This window comes from Saccopteryx bilineata, chromosome 2 (assembly GCF_036850765.1).
Source record: "Saccopteryx bilineata isolate mSacBil1 chromosome 2, mSacBil1_pri_phased_curated, whole genome shotgun sequence".
In the NCBI taxonomy this organism is placed as follows: domain Eukaryota; kingdom Metazoa; phylum Chordata; class Mammalia; order Chiroptera; family Emballonuridae; genus Saccopteryx; species Saccopteryx bilineata.
The window spans coordinates 359078961-359095528 of NC_089491.1; the positions used below are offsets into that span (position 1 = coordinate 359078961).

A 16568-nucleotide genomic window follows, 5' to 3' on the forward strand; every position below is an offset into this window, starting at 1 on the left:
TCAACCTCAGTGAAGTTGCAAACATTAAAATGGCCTTGTAGTCATGGGTCAGGAACAATCCTGCTTGTCCAGGCACATGTCAGAAGACACATTCTCCTTCTGTGTACCTGGAGAGAGGCCCACTGGCCGCAAGCCAACTGCAGATCTTGAAGTGACCCCATAAACCAGCTCCTACCCTCTGAAGCAAGGGCTAGGAACACTCTTCCCACCAGTGACTTGGATGAAGACACACTTGCACTGGTCGGCCTACCAAACTCGCTCTGTGGTTCTTGCAGATGCCCTATACCCAATATCCAACTTCAAAGAGCCATCTCAGCAGTTCATTGGAACCAGCTCTGGACATTCCTGCCAGAATATTAAATCCTGAATCCTGAAAAGTGCTCCCATATCTATTCACTCACCCTATTCAGTCTTATATTCTAACTACCCCTTCAGTCTTCATGATCCATTCCCATACTGCTCCTCTATAAACTGAAGGAACTTTCAGTTTCTGCCAGGATATATTAGTCAGTGTACTAGTTTCTTATTGTTCCTATAACAAATTATGATAAACTTGGTGACTTAAAACAACAGAAATTTATTCTCTCATGGTTCTGGAGACCAATCCAAAGTCAGTCCTACAGGGCTAACTTCAAGGCATCAACAGCAAAAGTTCTTTCTGGAAGCTGCAGGGGAGAATTCACTCTTTGTCTCCTCCAGCTTCTAGCAGCTGTTCACATTCCTTGGCTTGTGGCACATCACTCTAAACTCTGTTTCTGTTATCATTTGCCTTTTTCTCTTCTGTAATCAAATATCTCTCTACCTCTCTCTGATAAGGACTCTTACGATTATTTTTAGGGCTCTCTTGGATGATCTAGGATAAGCTCCCAAGCTGAGACCCCTAACAATCTACAGTCTTTTTTTACCATATATATATATATATATATATATATATATATATATATATATATATATATATATATAAATTTATATATACCATATATAATTTTTTTTTTTTTTTTAGTGAGAGGGGCTGAGAGATAGACAGGAAGGAGAGAGATGAGAAGTATTGACTCATAGTTGTGACACCTTAGTTGTTTATTGATTGCTTCTCATATGTGCCTTGACAAGAGGAGCTCCAACAGAGCCAGTGACCCCTTGCTGAAGCCAGCAACCTTGGCTCAAGCCAGTGACCATGGTGTCATGTCTGTGATCTCATGCTTAAGCTGGTGACCCCATGCTCGAGCTGGCAAGCCTGCAATCAAGCCAGCGACCTCAGGGTTTTGAACCTGGGTGCTCAGTGTCCCAAGCTAATAATGCTCTATCCACTGTGCCATCACCTAGTCAGGCTGCCATATAAAGTTGATTTTAGGATTTAGAGCCTGGATATCTTTGGGGCCATTATTCAGCCTAACACAGATGGGTCTGAGTATTCTTTTCAGTGAGTAAATTATTTCCTCTTGGATTAAAGACAGGATTTTTGAATATGCTTAGACCTAACCCTGATGTTTGTGATGGGTCTGAGAAGTGGAAGAAATTCTTAAGGAAGACAAGAAATACCTTTTAAGGCATCTGCTTCATATAAGGTCTTTGTGTGGTCTTCGGGCAAAAGGAGGTTGACTTCCTCTAGCAGGGGGGCAAGGATAATTTTGCCAGTCAAGTTCAGGAGAGTTTGGGTGTTCAAAATTTTTGTGCTTCACTTCTCAGACATCCCCACCTGGGACTCAAGCTCTCACTCCTTCCCCATCAGAGCTCTGCGTCTAGCATAGGAGACACAGCTAAGCTGCACATTCACCACACCTTGCAGCTTTGCCAGCCTTACAATTAGGTCCAAGGTCTGATTTTCAGCACTGTCTGCCTTGTGGCTGCAGAAGACTAATGTCTCATTAAATGTTGCCATAAACGTTTTCTGGCTTTCACAACATAACCTGAATTGATAGTTGGTTGACCTGGGCTCATCATTCTGTTTCTTCAAGACTTCCAAGAAAGTTAATAAAGGCCATCCTTTATTCTTAAAACTCCACTATTCTTATAATTGCCATGATTCCCATAATATTAGTGTGCTAGAGCTAACACACATCCCAGTGTTTCACCTTCCACCAATTCTTCATCCCAATTTTCCACAAGCAAGACTCAGTAATTATGTTACGGGTTATCACCAACCCCGCTTACCCCAAGCACTGGTAAGTGGTGGCTCAGTTCTAGAATTTCATCGGAGGATATGCTTCCTAGGGCTATCCCAGTACTGACTGTCAAAATTGGGTTCCCACCAAAGCAGAGCCCAAGGCAAGGTGCATGTGAAGTTTAAATAGAAAGTCATCTCAGGTAGCAAGAGTAGGTTTATTTATTTGAGAGGTGGTCCCAGAGAGCAAGACTGAAGTTATGAACAGAGTGAGATGAAGATGGAAGAAGGATCCTGGACTGAGGGGTCATTAGCAAGGTCCCTGCTATGGACAGCAGAGACTGGATTGTGCAAGAGCATATAGCAGTGGTAGTCAACCTGGTCCCTACCGCCCACTAGTGGGCGTTCCAGCTTTCATGGTGGGCGGTAGCAGAGCAACCAAAGTATAAATAAAAAGATAGATTTAACTATAGTAAGTTGTTTTATAAAAATTTATTCTGCCAAACTTAGCAAAAATCCAACATAAAGTACTTGGTAAGTAATTATTATTATATGCTTCAACTTGCTGTAACTCTGCTTTATAAATTTTATAAAGTAAAGTTACTTTCTTACTTTGTAAATCACCATTACTGTGGAACCGGTGGGCAGTTAGAAAATTTTACTACGAAAAGAGATACAAAAGTGGGCGGTAGGTATAAAAAGGTTGACTACCCCTGGCATATAGGATTCCTTCCAGAATTGTCTGAAGAAGAGGCAGTGGGATGTTTATCCACTGGCTCCTGTCTCCTATTTTCAAGTTGCCCTTTTCCCTCTGAGCTCCACATGTGCTCAGACCTGGTGATCATCTCCCCATTGTTCATGGCATTAGAGGATCCCAAGGAAGTGGCTACACTCTGTCAGCTCACAATGAGCAGAACCATGCAAGGAACTCCCTACCCAGCCACGACTGAAATCAGAAGAATGGTTGAGCCAGATGTGAGTCAGAATATTGTCTCTGTCTGCTACAATCTACGTCACAGAACTGTTGTGAGGACAGATGGGGACTCCAGGTTGTGAGGTTCTTGGCACATTCCTTGTCTGTAACAAGCACTCATAAATGTTATCAATTGGTATGCTGATGTATTGTTGAACCTGTTAGCAGCTTAGTGAATCTTACTATGTTAATCTTCACAGCAATGTGCTGTGGTAGAAGGCATGCTCATTTCACAGATGAGGAAACTGAGGCCCAGAAGGGTGCAGCAGTTTGTACAAAGTCAAACTGATGAGCAGACAAGCAGGTTTGCCCACAGTGCTTTTCCTATGGCACCAAGCTCCTGTGGTGGGAGAAGAGAGAGTACTCTCTCTTAGGGGGTGGGATGTTGTATACTTATTGGTGGGTATAGAAATCAGAGGGACACGCTCTTCCATCCTCCCGCGTCTTCTTGTTATTCTGTGACCTTCACCGGGGCTTTCCAGTTCTAAGGGCCTGGCCTAGACAATCATATGGGTAGGCAGCTTCCCACGGGTCCTTTTAGCTCAGTGTAGCTCTTTACTACCACTTCTAGAATCATTGTAGGAGCTCCGAGACACAGTCCCAGTAGCCCCCCCTAACAAGGTCCTGAGGGAGAAGGCACCACCTTCCTGAAAACTCATTAGCAAATTGGACTTGAAGAAAGCTTCTCCCTCTTGCCTCTCTTCTGGGGCCTCCTCCTACTCATCCCCAGGTCTAAGGCAAGTCTGGAAGTTAGCTTGTCTCTGCTCAAGGCCTTGCTTGGGGTTGGCCTCTGCAGAGAAAACCCACCCTTAGGAAACCTGTATCTAGTCTCAATGATACCTCTAGCTTTCTGGGTGACTTTGAGACTACAACAAGTCCCGTAGGCTTCTGCCTCCCACCATTAAGTGGAATTTATATCACCTGCCTTAACTACCGGCCATAAAGCCAGGGAGAGAGATAAGGCCTTTTTAAAGAAAGTCTAAAAAGCAAAAGAACTAAGACATTGTTGCTGTATTCATGAAGGATTTGACACAAAACCTCATCAGTATCTCTCATCAGTCTCCTCTTTCCTGGGAGGGCTAATTTCTGAGGCCCCCAGGGGTTAACACTAGTGCATATAGCCCTAGGACTGAGAAGGCATCGGCCTGCCTGCCCTCACTTTCTTTTATATACGTAGCTCTTTCCTGTCTGAGTGCATAACTGAGTCTGCAGAGCTCCCCATCTTTCCTGAAGAAAACTCATGGGCTTCTATGCTCAGGCCAGGGTGAGTATGCTCAGGGGACCTTCCTCTTCTCTTCCGTGCCATCAGCTCAAACTCAACCGTACCCATGGTGCAACTAGTGCCCCCAAAGAGGGGAGCCTCTTTAGGGACAGATTTGGGATGATAACACAGAGATCCTTGCTCCTCTCTGGGCCCCTGCCCTCCTTTCCTGGGTGAAGCCAGAGAGCGTGAAGGAGAGTCGAGCTCACCGCCCAGGACCGACTTCACTGGGCAGCCTGGAACCGCCAGTCACCGGTCTTGCTAAGCCTCTCGTCACCGGGAACAGGGAGGAACTGGGTGGGGTTCCAGAGCAGGGAGCTGTCACAGCTCAGTGAGGAGAACCAGGGCTCAGTACAAAGCCCTGAGAGAGGAAGTACAGGAGGGCTCCTCTTGACCAGGGTAATTTAAACTATTTATTCTCAGGTTGGGGAGGAGAGGGATAGAACACTTGTTCTCAGATGTCTTTGCTCAGGAAAGGTAAGGTCTTGTGATTCACTAGCTGCCTGGAAATTGGTCGAATTGTTTGGCCTTAATTGTCTTGTCTCCGTTTCCCCACCCCACTTGCCCAAGAATTTCCCTAGCTTCTTATTATTCTGCCTCAATTCCAGTGTATTCTATGCAAGGGAATAAACATGACTCTTGATGAAGCTCTAGCTCTGCTTATGCCATGGGCTATAAAGATACATTCATATTTTTTGACCTGGAGTTTATTATAAGATCTGAAAAATTTAGTTCAGTCTGGCTCTTTATGTACGTGCTTGCTTCATCTGAGGACCTCTCCTTAGAGCTCCTTGTCAATCTATCTCACCCAAGTCAAGGACAAGTGGAAGGCTGTATCTTTGCAATGCAGAAAATTAATTGCCTCTGGCAGCAACCAAGCCACAGGTCATGTTACAGTTTTTATTTCAGAGGCAGGTAGCGGATATTATAACAAGGACAAGTCATTTAAAATTAAACTGTTGTTCAAAGTCTAGTGTAAGGGCTTAATAAACAATAAGAATACTGTACTGGCCATTTATTGACTAAGGAATTCTGAGTTTATATTTCAGAATATGTCCCTCCCCTTGAAGAAATGTACTTGGCTTGAGTGTCGGATTTCCACGATCACGTGGATCTTCTCCCTGGTTCTTACCACGTCTTTTCTTCACCTTCAGTATTTCTAAAAGCCTCAAAACCTAGGCTATGGTTTAAAATGCCTTCTAATTTTTCTGGAACTATCACTAATTCTTTATTTTGAAATCTGCTTATTGGTTTGGGCTAATCTCTTAGAGTAAAATGGGGAAATTTTATCTTAATCTTAAGACATTCAAAGAGGAAGTCTGCTTTTATCTTTATTTATTTTTCAAGTATTCTGACCCTTTCAATAAGGTGAGTATGGGAGGGACAAGGTGATGGTGGTTTGGGGCATCTCAGCAGAGAGAAAGATACAGGCTTTGAGGTGATGGAAGGTCAGTGAGTGAGGTGTGACCCGGGGAGTGAGAGCTGGGGACTCACCAGGAAGTTTTGAATATGGGTGATTTAAAACATTTATGTTGAATAACTACATTGAGTAGGCTGATGCTTCCTTGCCTGGGACGTTTCCTTACAGGTTCTCATGGATCCAGGAGCTGGGACGAATGGGACTGATGTTACTGAGTTCATTCTACTGGGCCTAGTTGAAACAGATAAGTTGCAGTCTGTGGTCTTTGTGCTCTTCCTCTTTGCCTACCTGGTCACAATTGGGGGCAACCTCAGCATCCTGGCAGCCATCTTGGTGGAGCCCAAACTCCACACCCCCATGTACTTTTTCCTGGGGAACCTATCAGCTCTGGACGTTGGGTGCATCACCGTTACTGTTCCTGCAATGTTGGGTCGTCTCCTGTCCCACAAGCGTACAATTTCCTATGATGCATGCCTCTCCCAACTCTTCTTTTTCCACCTTTTGGCTGGGATGGACTGCTTCCTTTTGACAGCCATGGCCTATGACCGATTCCTGGCCATCTGCTGGCCCCTCACCTACAGCACTCGCATGAGCCAGATGGTCCAGTGGATACTGGTGGCTGCGTCCTGGGCCTGTGCCTTCACCAATGCACTGACCCACACTATCGCCCTAACTACTCTCAACTTCTGTGGTCCCAATGAGGTCAATCACTTCTACTGTGACCTCCCTCAGCTCTTCCAGCTCTCTTGCTCCAGCATCCAACTCAATGAGTAGCTGCTCTTTGCTGTGGGTTTCCTAATGGCAGGTACACCTGTGGTTCTCATCATTACCTCCTACATCCATGTGGCAGCTGCAGTGCTACGAATCCGCTCAGTGGAGGGCAGGAAGAAAGCCCTCTCCACGTGTGGCTCCCATCTCACTGTGGTTTGCCTCTTCTATGGAACTGGTATCTTCAATTACATGCGTCTGGGTTCAGAGGAGGCTTCAGACAAGGATAAAGGGGTTGGGGTTTTCAACACAGTTATCAATCCCATGCTGAACCCACTTATATACAGCCTTAGAAACCCTGATGTTCAGGGTGCCCTGTGGAGGGTACTTGTGGGGAGGCGGTTATTGACCTGAGGGGAGAGAGGGTTTCTCCTTTATTGCCTTTTCTGGGTTGACGAAAATTTCCCATGAAGAAAGTAACCTGGAAAATAATTTGAAGCATTCATTTGTCGATCCTGAGGTTGGAAAATTTTGTATGATGTGTTTGTCCTGCAAATAAACCCTACATAATTTATCCATACAACAAATATTTATTGAATTGCTTATATGATCCAAGCACTCTTCTAGGGCACTGGTGAACAAAACAGACAAAAGTCCCTGCACTGATGCAACTCCCATTCTAACGAGGCAGACAAAGTAAATGAAATAAATAAGCATCCTGTATGATAGACCATGTGGTGAGAAGTACTCTAGAGAACAACAAATAAGATAAGGTGGCATGAGGTTAAGATCTGCCTGCCCAGCAAGTATCCCTGGCAAGTTGAGACCTCATTTCTGGCTGTGCTCACTCTCTGGGTAGAGTTGAAGCCTTGGAAGCCAGTAGTTCTGGGCAGCACTTGTTCTTTCAGAGATTCAGCGCCTTGAGGCCACTGTTCCAGGACAGAGGGTGAGGGGTGTTCAAGGTGGGTGATGTGGGTAGTGGGGAGGCGACAGGGCTGGGTCACAGGGAGAAGAGCTCTAAGGGGCTGAAGCAGAGAGTCGGCTACCCCCATGGCCTGCAGTCTGGGGAGACTTTCCTGTCTGGGCTGTCGAACAAAGATTTCATTGATGGATATGAGAGAGTGCCTCCCTTTGGAAACATGGAAAAGCAGAGATGCTGATAACATACTCTCTTCCTGGATCCACAGAACCAGCTCCAGAGCAAGATGAAGAAACACCTGAAAAAGAAACACCGACGCTAGTGCCCTCCCCAGAGCCAGAGCAGGCTTCGGGCACAGCCTGCGCTGAACTTCAAGATGCAGAAGCACCTGCAGCACGTGAGCCACTCTCCTCACTCTGTTTACTCACACGGCCATCAGTCCCCATCCTGCAGAATGCTTCCCTCCCCCCATTGCAGTGTTTAAATTGTTGTGTTTATCTTGCATATCCTCATAATTTTATTGTATTTTTTCTTATACTATTCAGTTAATGTACTTTAAATAAAATGCTAATGCAAAATAAAAATTAATTTAAGTAAAATAAAATTTAAGTCTATGATACTTCAAAGTGTACAAACTAGCGGCTTGAAATACATTCAGAATTTCTGAAACATTTGCATCACATTAATGACCACTCTTTAGCTCCAAACATTTTTATCCAGACAGACCCAGGCAGGACCAGTTAGCCAGTCAGTCCTCATCTCCGCCCCCCCTCCGACTTAGCCCTTGTCAGTCCCTGACCTCTGCATGTCTCTGTGGATTTACCCATTGTGTGTTTTCATGTAAGTGAAATCAGCATATGTGGCCTTTCTTGTCTGACTACATAATAGATGTGAAGACTGATTGTGTTTTGGTTTTATTATTATTATTTTAATTTTTTATGTGAGAGATGGGGAGGCAGAGACAGACTCCTGCATGCTCCCTGACTGGGATCCACCCAGTAAACCCACTAGGGGGGGTGATGCTCTGTCCATCTGAGGTATTGCTCTGTTGCCCAGCAACCAAGCTAATTTAGCACTTGAGGCAAAGACCATGGAGCCATCCTCAATGCCAGGGGCCAACTCTCTCAAACCATTTGAGCCATGGCTGTGGGAGGGGGAGAAAGAGAGAGAGTGAAGGGGAAGGAGAAAAAGAGAGAGAAAGGGAAGTGTGGAGAAGCAGATGGTCACTTCTCCTGTGTGCCCTGATCAGGAATCGAACCCAGGACTTTCATATGCTGGACCAATGCTCTACCACTGAGCCGACCGGCCAGTGCTGGGTTTTGGTTTTAATAAAAACACTTTTTATTAAGAGGGAACAAATCCCTAAGAGACAAAGATTATGTGTAAAACAAGAAGCCTCAATATTAAATATTTCTATGACCTTGGGGTATGGCCGCTTTGATAATTATGACTTGAGAGCAAGAAACATAGGGAAATGCCTGCGTCTCTGAGACACCTTTAAAAATCTCTCTTGTCATGGATAGGCAGTGTTTCTACTTTTCTAATGCATGTATTATAAAGATATGAAAGTCAGGTGTTTCTCTTTAACATGAATGTATAAAGTAATAAAAAGATTTTTAAGGTTTTAGACAAAGTTAACTAATACTTCTTAGTAAAATAAGGATTTAAATATGAACAACAACAAAAAAAGATTCCTTCTTCTACCTAGAAATAATTGCCATAACAAGAGGTTTTATCTTACTAGGGTGGAAGTGGGGGGTGGGTCACATGTATCTACCCAGTTTTCCCAGCACCATTTATTGAAGAGACTATCTTTACCCCATTGTAAATTCTTGCTTCCTTTGTCAAATATTAATTGACCATATAAGCACGGATTTATTTCTATGCTCTCTTTTTGGTTCCATTGATCTCTATACCTGTTCTTGTGCCAATACTATGCTGTTTTGATTACTATGGCCTCATAGCATAGTTTGATATCAGGTAGTGTGATACCTCCAACTTTGTTCTTCTTTCTTAACACTGCTGTGGCTATTCGGCATGTTTTGTGCTTCCATATAATTTTTTGAATATTTGTTTTAGATCTGTGAGATATTCTATTGTTATTTTAATAGGAATTGCATGGAATCTATAGATTTCTTTGGGTAGTATGAACATTTTCTTTTTTATTCAGAAATGAAATTTAATGGGGTGACATTGGTCAATAAGAATGCATAAATTTCTTTTTGAAAAATTTTTTCATTTAAGTGAGAGGAGGGGAGATAGAGAGACAGACTCCCACATGTGCTCCAACCGGGATCCACCCAGTGACCCCCATCAGAGACCGGTGCTCTTCACATCTGGGACCACATAGGTTTCAGGTAAACATCTGTATAGCATTTGAACTGTTGACTGCATTGTTTGCCCATCGCCCGATGTCAAATCATTTATATGTGAAATCATATAGTTCTTAGTTTTTTCTGATTTACTTATTTCACTTAGCATAATGTTCTCAAGGCCCATCCATGTTGTCATGAATGGCAATATGTCATAATTTCTTATGGCTGAGTAGTATTTCATTGTATATGTGTACCACATCTGCTTTAACCAATCCTCTATCAAGAGACACTTTGGTTGTTTTCGTATCTTGGCCACTGTGAATAATAATGCGATGAACATAGGGGTGCATGTGTTTTTTGCTTACCAATGTTTTCAAGGTTTTCAGGCAGATACCTGGTAGACGGATTGCTGGGTCATATGTTAGCTCTATTCCTAATTTGGAGGAACCAGCATATTGCCTTCCATAATGGCTATACCTGTTTACATTCCTACCAGCAGTGAATGAGGGTGCATTTTTCTGCACAGTTTCCCCAATGCTTGTTATTATCTGTCTCGTTGATAATAGCCAATCTAACAAGGGGTAAGGTGTTACCTCATTGTAGTTTTAATTTGTATTTCTCTAATAGCTAATGAAAATGAGCATCTTTTCACATATCTATTTGCTGTTTGTATGTCTTCATGAGAGAAGTGTTTGTTCAGGTCCTCTCTCCATTTCTTAAATAAATTGTTTATTGTTGAGCTTTGTGAATTCTTTATATATTTTAGATATTAACCCTTTGTCAGATCTGTTGTTTGTGAATATCAACTTCCATTTGCTTGGCTGTCTTTTTGTTTTATTGTTGGTTTAATTATGTTAATTCTTCCTATCTTTGAATACAACATATGCTTTCATTTTTGTATCTTCATCAGTTTCTTTCTTCAATATATATATACATTTTTTAAATAATACCATCAATATTTTATTTTATTTATTTATTTGTGTGTGTGTGTGTGTGTGTGTGTGAGAGAGAGAGAGAGAGAGAGAGAGAGAGAGAGAGAGAAAGAGAGACAGAGAGAGTCAGAGAGAGGGACAGATAGGGACAGACAGACAGGAAGGGAGAGAGATGAGAAACATTAATTCTTCATTACGGTTCCTTAGTTGTTCATTGATTGATTTCTCATGTGTCTTGACCGGGAGCAACAGAAGACCGAGTGCCCCTTGCTCGAACCAGTGACCTTTGGCTCAAGCTGGTGAGCCTTGCTCAAACTAGATGAGTTTGCGCTCAAGCTGGCAACCTCGAAGTCTCGAACCTGGTTCCTCTACATCCCACCCAGACACTCTATCACCTGCGCCACCGCCTGGTCAGGCCAATATATATATTTTAATCAAGTGAGAGTCAGGGAGGTAGAGAGACTCCTGCATGCATCCCAACAGGGATCAACCCAGAAACCTCTGTCTGAGGCTGATATTCTACCAATCTGGGGCTGCAGATTCGTTGCTTGGCAACTGAACTATTTTTGCACCTGACGACAGGCCATGGAGCCATCCTCAGTGCCCAGGGCCAACTTGCTCAACTGAGCCATGGCTTAGGAGAGGAAGAGATAGAGAGAAAAAAGGAGGAAAGGGGTAGACACAGATGGTTGCTTTCTGACCAGGAATCAAACCCAAGACTTCCACATGCTGGGCAATACTCTACCGCTGAGCCAACTGGCCAGGGCCTCTTCAATGTCTTATAATTTTCTGATTACAGGTTTTTTGTTTTTTTACCTCTTTTATGGCCTTGCTAGTCAATATGTGGTTTTCAGATCACCAGCATCAGCATCATCCGTGAGCCTTTTAGCAATACAGAGGATGCAGAAGATGTCAAAGGATACAAAATTTAGTTCTGTAAGATGAATAATCTCCAAAGCCTGAATGTACAGCAGTGTGAATATAGTTAATAACACTGTTTATGTACTTGTAATTTGCTGAGAGGGTAGATCTTAAGTATTCGCATCACTCACACACACACACACACACTCACACACACACACAAAATGAGAGTTGTATTTTATCTTAATGTTTGCAAAAATTATAGACTCATAACCTTGAGGTAATGTGTTTACATAATTTTTTTATTTTTGTAGGAAAAAATATTAGTTCACTTAACATTGTAAACTCTTTGCTATCTGATATTGACCTTATTTGCTAATTTTTAAAAGATTAATCCACTTTTCATGACCTCATTGGTAGAGTTTTCATAAACTAGCATAAAAGGCTGAACAGATCCTGGGCTCATCCTGCTTGAGTGCAGGCTCACCAGCTTGAGTGCAGGATTGCTGACTTGAGTGTGAGATAATCAACATGATCCATTGGCCTTTGGCTTGAACCCGAAGGTCACTTGAAGCCCAAGGTTGCCGGCTTGGGCAAAGGGTCACTGGCTCAGGAAGCACCTCAGTCAAGGCGGATAGATAAAATGGCTACTCAGCTGCCATTCCGAGAACAGTACAGGCCTGAAAAAGGAGGAAGTGATCGAAACAGAACACTCTCATCCCCCACTGTAAGGGTATAGTTAATTTGCTTGCTATTCTCTCTCTTAATGGCTTCTTGGCCTTTACTTTGAAATGTAGCAAAAAGTTTATCTTTGTAGGAATGTCAGGAAAAGCTTACATTGGGGAGGGAAGTTTAATTCACAATGATTGTTTTTAAAAGCCTAGCCACAGGCCAAGTGGTGCCAGGTCTCAGCTGTTATTGGGAGACACCTGACCTTGGCTATCTTGAAGATTTACCAACATCACCAGATAGGACCATGCTGATAAGGCCTACGCTACATCAGAAGATCTTGCAGAGGAGGTGTTTCTGTAGCTGAAGCCCCCTCCTCTTGCTCATCCTCAAGTCAGTGACCAAGGTCACAAACCAAACTATGCTAATCTGCCCCTAGCCCCTATATCTAACATTCCCTCCCACAGCCAGGAGATGACAACCTTTGGTGGTGTCAGCCTACCTGCACCCAGGCACTTTTTAAAGAAAGTTTCCTTTGGGAACACACTACCATTGTGTTTTCAGTTTTGCCTGCAGTTTCTGTCTTTCAAAGACATGTATGAGAAGCAATCAAGGAACAACTAAAGTGTCACAACTATGAGTTGATGCTTCTTCTCATCTCTCTCCCTTCTTGTCTGTCTCTCTCTCTCTCTCTCATGCTAAAAAAAAAAGTGTATAAAAGGCTGCACAGACATTTAGAGTTATGAATATTGCAATAGACATTCATCCTTGTGCTTATTAAGTGAGAGGTGGGGAGGCAGGGAAACAGAAGGACAGACTCCTGCATTCGCCCCCACCAGGATCTACCTGGCAAGCCCCCTATAGGGCGATGCTCTGCCCATCTGGGACTGCTGCTTTGTTGCTCAACAACCGAGCTATTTCAGCACCTGAGGTGAGGCCATGGAGCCATCCTCAGCACCTGGGGCCAAACTGCTCAAACATTCAAGTCATGGCTGCGGGAGGGTAGCTGAGAGAGCAAGAGAGAGAAGGGGGAGTGGGAAGGGTGGAGAAGCAGATAGTTACTTCTCCTGTGTGTTCTGACCGGGAATTGAACCCAGGATTTTCACATGCTGGGCCATTGCTCTGCTGCTGAGCCAAGAAGCCAGGGCCTATAGATTAACTTTAAAGCACAAATGAAATCTTAATTTTCCTCAACGATATCATATTCATGGTGAGGAGGTTGGGAGAGGAGTGGCAATAAGGCTCCTATGGGACTCAAAACCGAGATGTGAGGTAGAAATTTCTGTGGCTTCTCACTAGAGGGAACATAGGACACTTGTACTTTCTCTGCAGACATTACTTACCCCAGGAAGAGACTCTGCCCCTGAGAAGTCTTCCCAGGGCCCCCTTTATGTCCTTGTTCCGCAGGCTATAAATGAAAGGGTTCAGCAGGGGCGTCACCACTGTGTACATGACAGCGGTTGCCGTATCCTCTTCTACCGAGTTGGAGGAAGAGGTTGAGGGGCACAGATAAGCCCTGATTCCTGTTCCAAAGAACAAGGTAACAACAGCAAGATGGGACCCACATGTAGAGAAGGCCTTGTACTTTCCTTGGGCTGAGGAGACCCTCAGGATGGCTAAAACAATATGGATATAAGAGACCAAGATGAGCATAAAGGGGATTAAAATAACTGCTCCCCCCAAGTATAGGACCACAAGATCATTAATATGAGTGTCCACGCAAGACACCCTCAGCAGTGGTCCCAGATCACAGAAGAAGCCAGGAACGATCTTCTTAGAGCAGAAGGAAAGTCGGAGTATGAGGAAGGTTTGGGTCATGGCAGTAAGATTTGAAAGGATCCAGCAAGTAGTAACTAGGAATATGCAGCGCCTATGGCTCAAGACCAGTGTGTAGTGGAGAGGGTGACAAATGGCCATGTAGCGGTCATAGGCCATTGTGGCCAAGAGGAAGATGTCCATGCTCCCAAATGTCAAGAAGAAGTAGAGCTGAGCCAAGCATCCTGCATATGAAATTGACCTATTCTGGGTGTGTATGTTCACCAGGGTCTTGGGAACAGTGGCAGAAGTGAAAAAGATGTCTGTGTAGGACAGACTGGCAAGGAAGAAGTACATGGGTGTGCGCAGATGCGTGTCAATGCCGACAGCCAGGACGATGAGTAGGTTCCCGGCAATGATGACCATGTACATCCATAGGAACAGCAGGAAGAGGATGTGCTGCTGCTCTGGCTGCTTTGAGAGTCCCCAGAGGAGGAACTCAAAGCTGTTGGTCTGGTTCCCTTCTGCCATATGTTTGGAAGTCAGAGAAAGAGACCTGGCGTACAACCCGTTAAAACTCTGTAAACATATTTCACTCTATATTATTGATTAATGTGCCATTCTTTGAGCTCTAGAGAAGAAAAAAAATGAATTACTTTAATGCATTTGTATTGACCACATACTTTATGCACTGTATATTTTTAGTAAAACCCACTATATATAGCATAGTAGGAAGTATAGAAGACATAATATAAGAGAATTAAACTAGATTTCTTGGTTTATTTGTCTACACTTCTGTCTGTCCCAAATTTCTTTGGTTTTAGTTTCTTTTTCTTTATCTATACTCTCAGAGAAATCAAGAAACTTTCATCATTCATTCATCTTACAGCTATTAAGTACCAACTCTGGACCTGGTAGAGTGCTAGGTAAATAAGACAATGATGATACTTAATCCCAGACAGTTTTCAATCTAATGATATAAACATAACTGCCTATATTTAAATCTTATAAAATTTTGATTCAGGATTCTCCATCCATTCACTCTCACATCCCAGACTTTATTTGTTCTGATCTATTGTGCCTGAAAGTCCATATTCTGAAGACACAATTTCATATTATTCATTCTGCCAGGAACCAATTTAATAATCAAATAGCTATTTAGTAAAGATGTTCGATTCTGAAGTTATCTGTAACAACAAAGAAGGGATTATAATCTGTAGTCTACAAAATCTCAAAACTTGGTTGGGTCTACACATGCATATATATGCGCACACACGCAAACACACATTCACACACGCGTGCACACTTCTTATATAATACAATGCAGGTTAAAGCATAAAAAGAAGGTTTTCTGGGCCATAAATGTAATTCAAAATCTTATCCCAAATGGATATGGGCAGAACAGTGAGGCAAACTCTTGAACAAGGGCTAGGCAGTAGAAAGTGCTGGATAGCTTCAGAGATGGGGAACAGGCAGTGGTGAGATTCAGCTGGTTTGCATCAGATCTGCAGAACCGATATCTAATATTTTGTTGAGTTCGGCAAACTGGTTGTTAAAATGGCACTTGTAATCAGATTTTTCTCTAAGGTGGGTGCCAGGGCAGCCGCCCAATGTGAAAATCACAAATTTACATTCCTTATTCTTTTAACGTTCATCTGTGCAACAGTGTATTCTAAACCCCGTAGTAATGTTCATTCCATCCATAGGTGAAAAAAATTTGATGGAACTATGCTTGTAATATTTACTATTTATTCATCTCATAAAACTCATTATACCTTGGATGAAATACTACATTTTAATTCCCTCGCCTTTGTTGCTTCAGTAACAAACATATAATGTAAAGAGAAAAAGTGCCAACCAACCAGGGGGTGACAACTTGTATTTGTTTCTTGTCAGGTATTATTTAATATTTGTAATTAACATTTTAAAATTCATTCTTGTAACAATCTAGTGTTGTCTCTTTTATTGTTTTTATTTAAATATTAAATGCATGAAATCATAAGCTACCTTTTGGTATAGATATTTTTTACACTTAAAATGGTCATGGCCCTGGCCGGTTGGCTTAGCGGTAGATAGAGCGTTGGCCTGGCGTGCGGGGGACCCGGGTTTGATTCCCAGCCAGGGCACATAGGAGAAGCGCCAATTTGCTTCTCCACCCCCCCCCTCCTTCCTCTATGTTTCTCTCTTCCCCTCCCGCAGCCAAGGCTCCATTGGAGCAAAGATGGCCCGGGTGCTGGGGATGGCTCGTTGGCCTCTGCCCCAGGCGCTAGAGTGGCTCTGGTCACGGCAGAGTGACGCCCCAGAGGGGCAGAGCATCGCCCCCTGGTGGGCAGAGCATCGCCCCTGGTGGGCGTGCCGGGTGGATCCCGGTCGGGCGCATGCGGGAGTCTGACTGTCTCTCCCCGTTTCCAGCTTCAGAAAAATACAAAAAAAAAAAAAAAAAAAAAAAAAAAAAAAAAAGGTCATTAGGGCAGAGAAGAGGTTGTTAAATTATTTGATTCCCACCACTGGAAACAGGAGCTTTGAGCATTAGATGGAGAAGAGATTGCAGCCTGAGATAAAGCTGGAAAGGAAACTAAGGGTAAAATTTAAGAATGTTTGACTGGAAGGGAAAGGCTCTGGAGATTTATTCCATATGTTATAAGAAACCAATG

At 43.3% G+C, this 16568-nt stretch overlaps 3 protein-coding genes across 3 annotated transcripts in view; 1 reads left to right on the forward strand and 2 right to left on the reverse strand.

The window, feature by feature from the left end:
- Positions 1-16568, reverse strand: part of RAP1GAP2 (RAP1 GTPase activating protein 2) — a 490286-nt gene that overhangs the window by 124063 nt on the left and 349655 nt on the right. The gene's annotated exons all lie outside the window — the stretch shown is intronic.
- On the forward strand, positions 5918-6877 carry LOC136323505 (olfactory receptor 3A2-like). Its single transcript, XM_066255350.1, is given in 1 exon segment — positions 5918-6877. A coding segment is annotated over 1 exon segment (948 nt). The 5' UTR covers positions 5918-5929.
- On the reverse strand, positions 13495-14445 carry LOC136323506 (olfactory receptor 1P1-like). Its single transcript, XM_066255351.1, has one exon. The coding sequence runs from the start codon at positions 14443-14445 to the stop codon at positions 13495-13497; it is 951 nt and encodes a 316-aa protein (XP_066111448.1).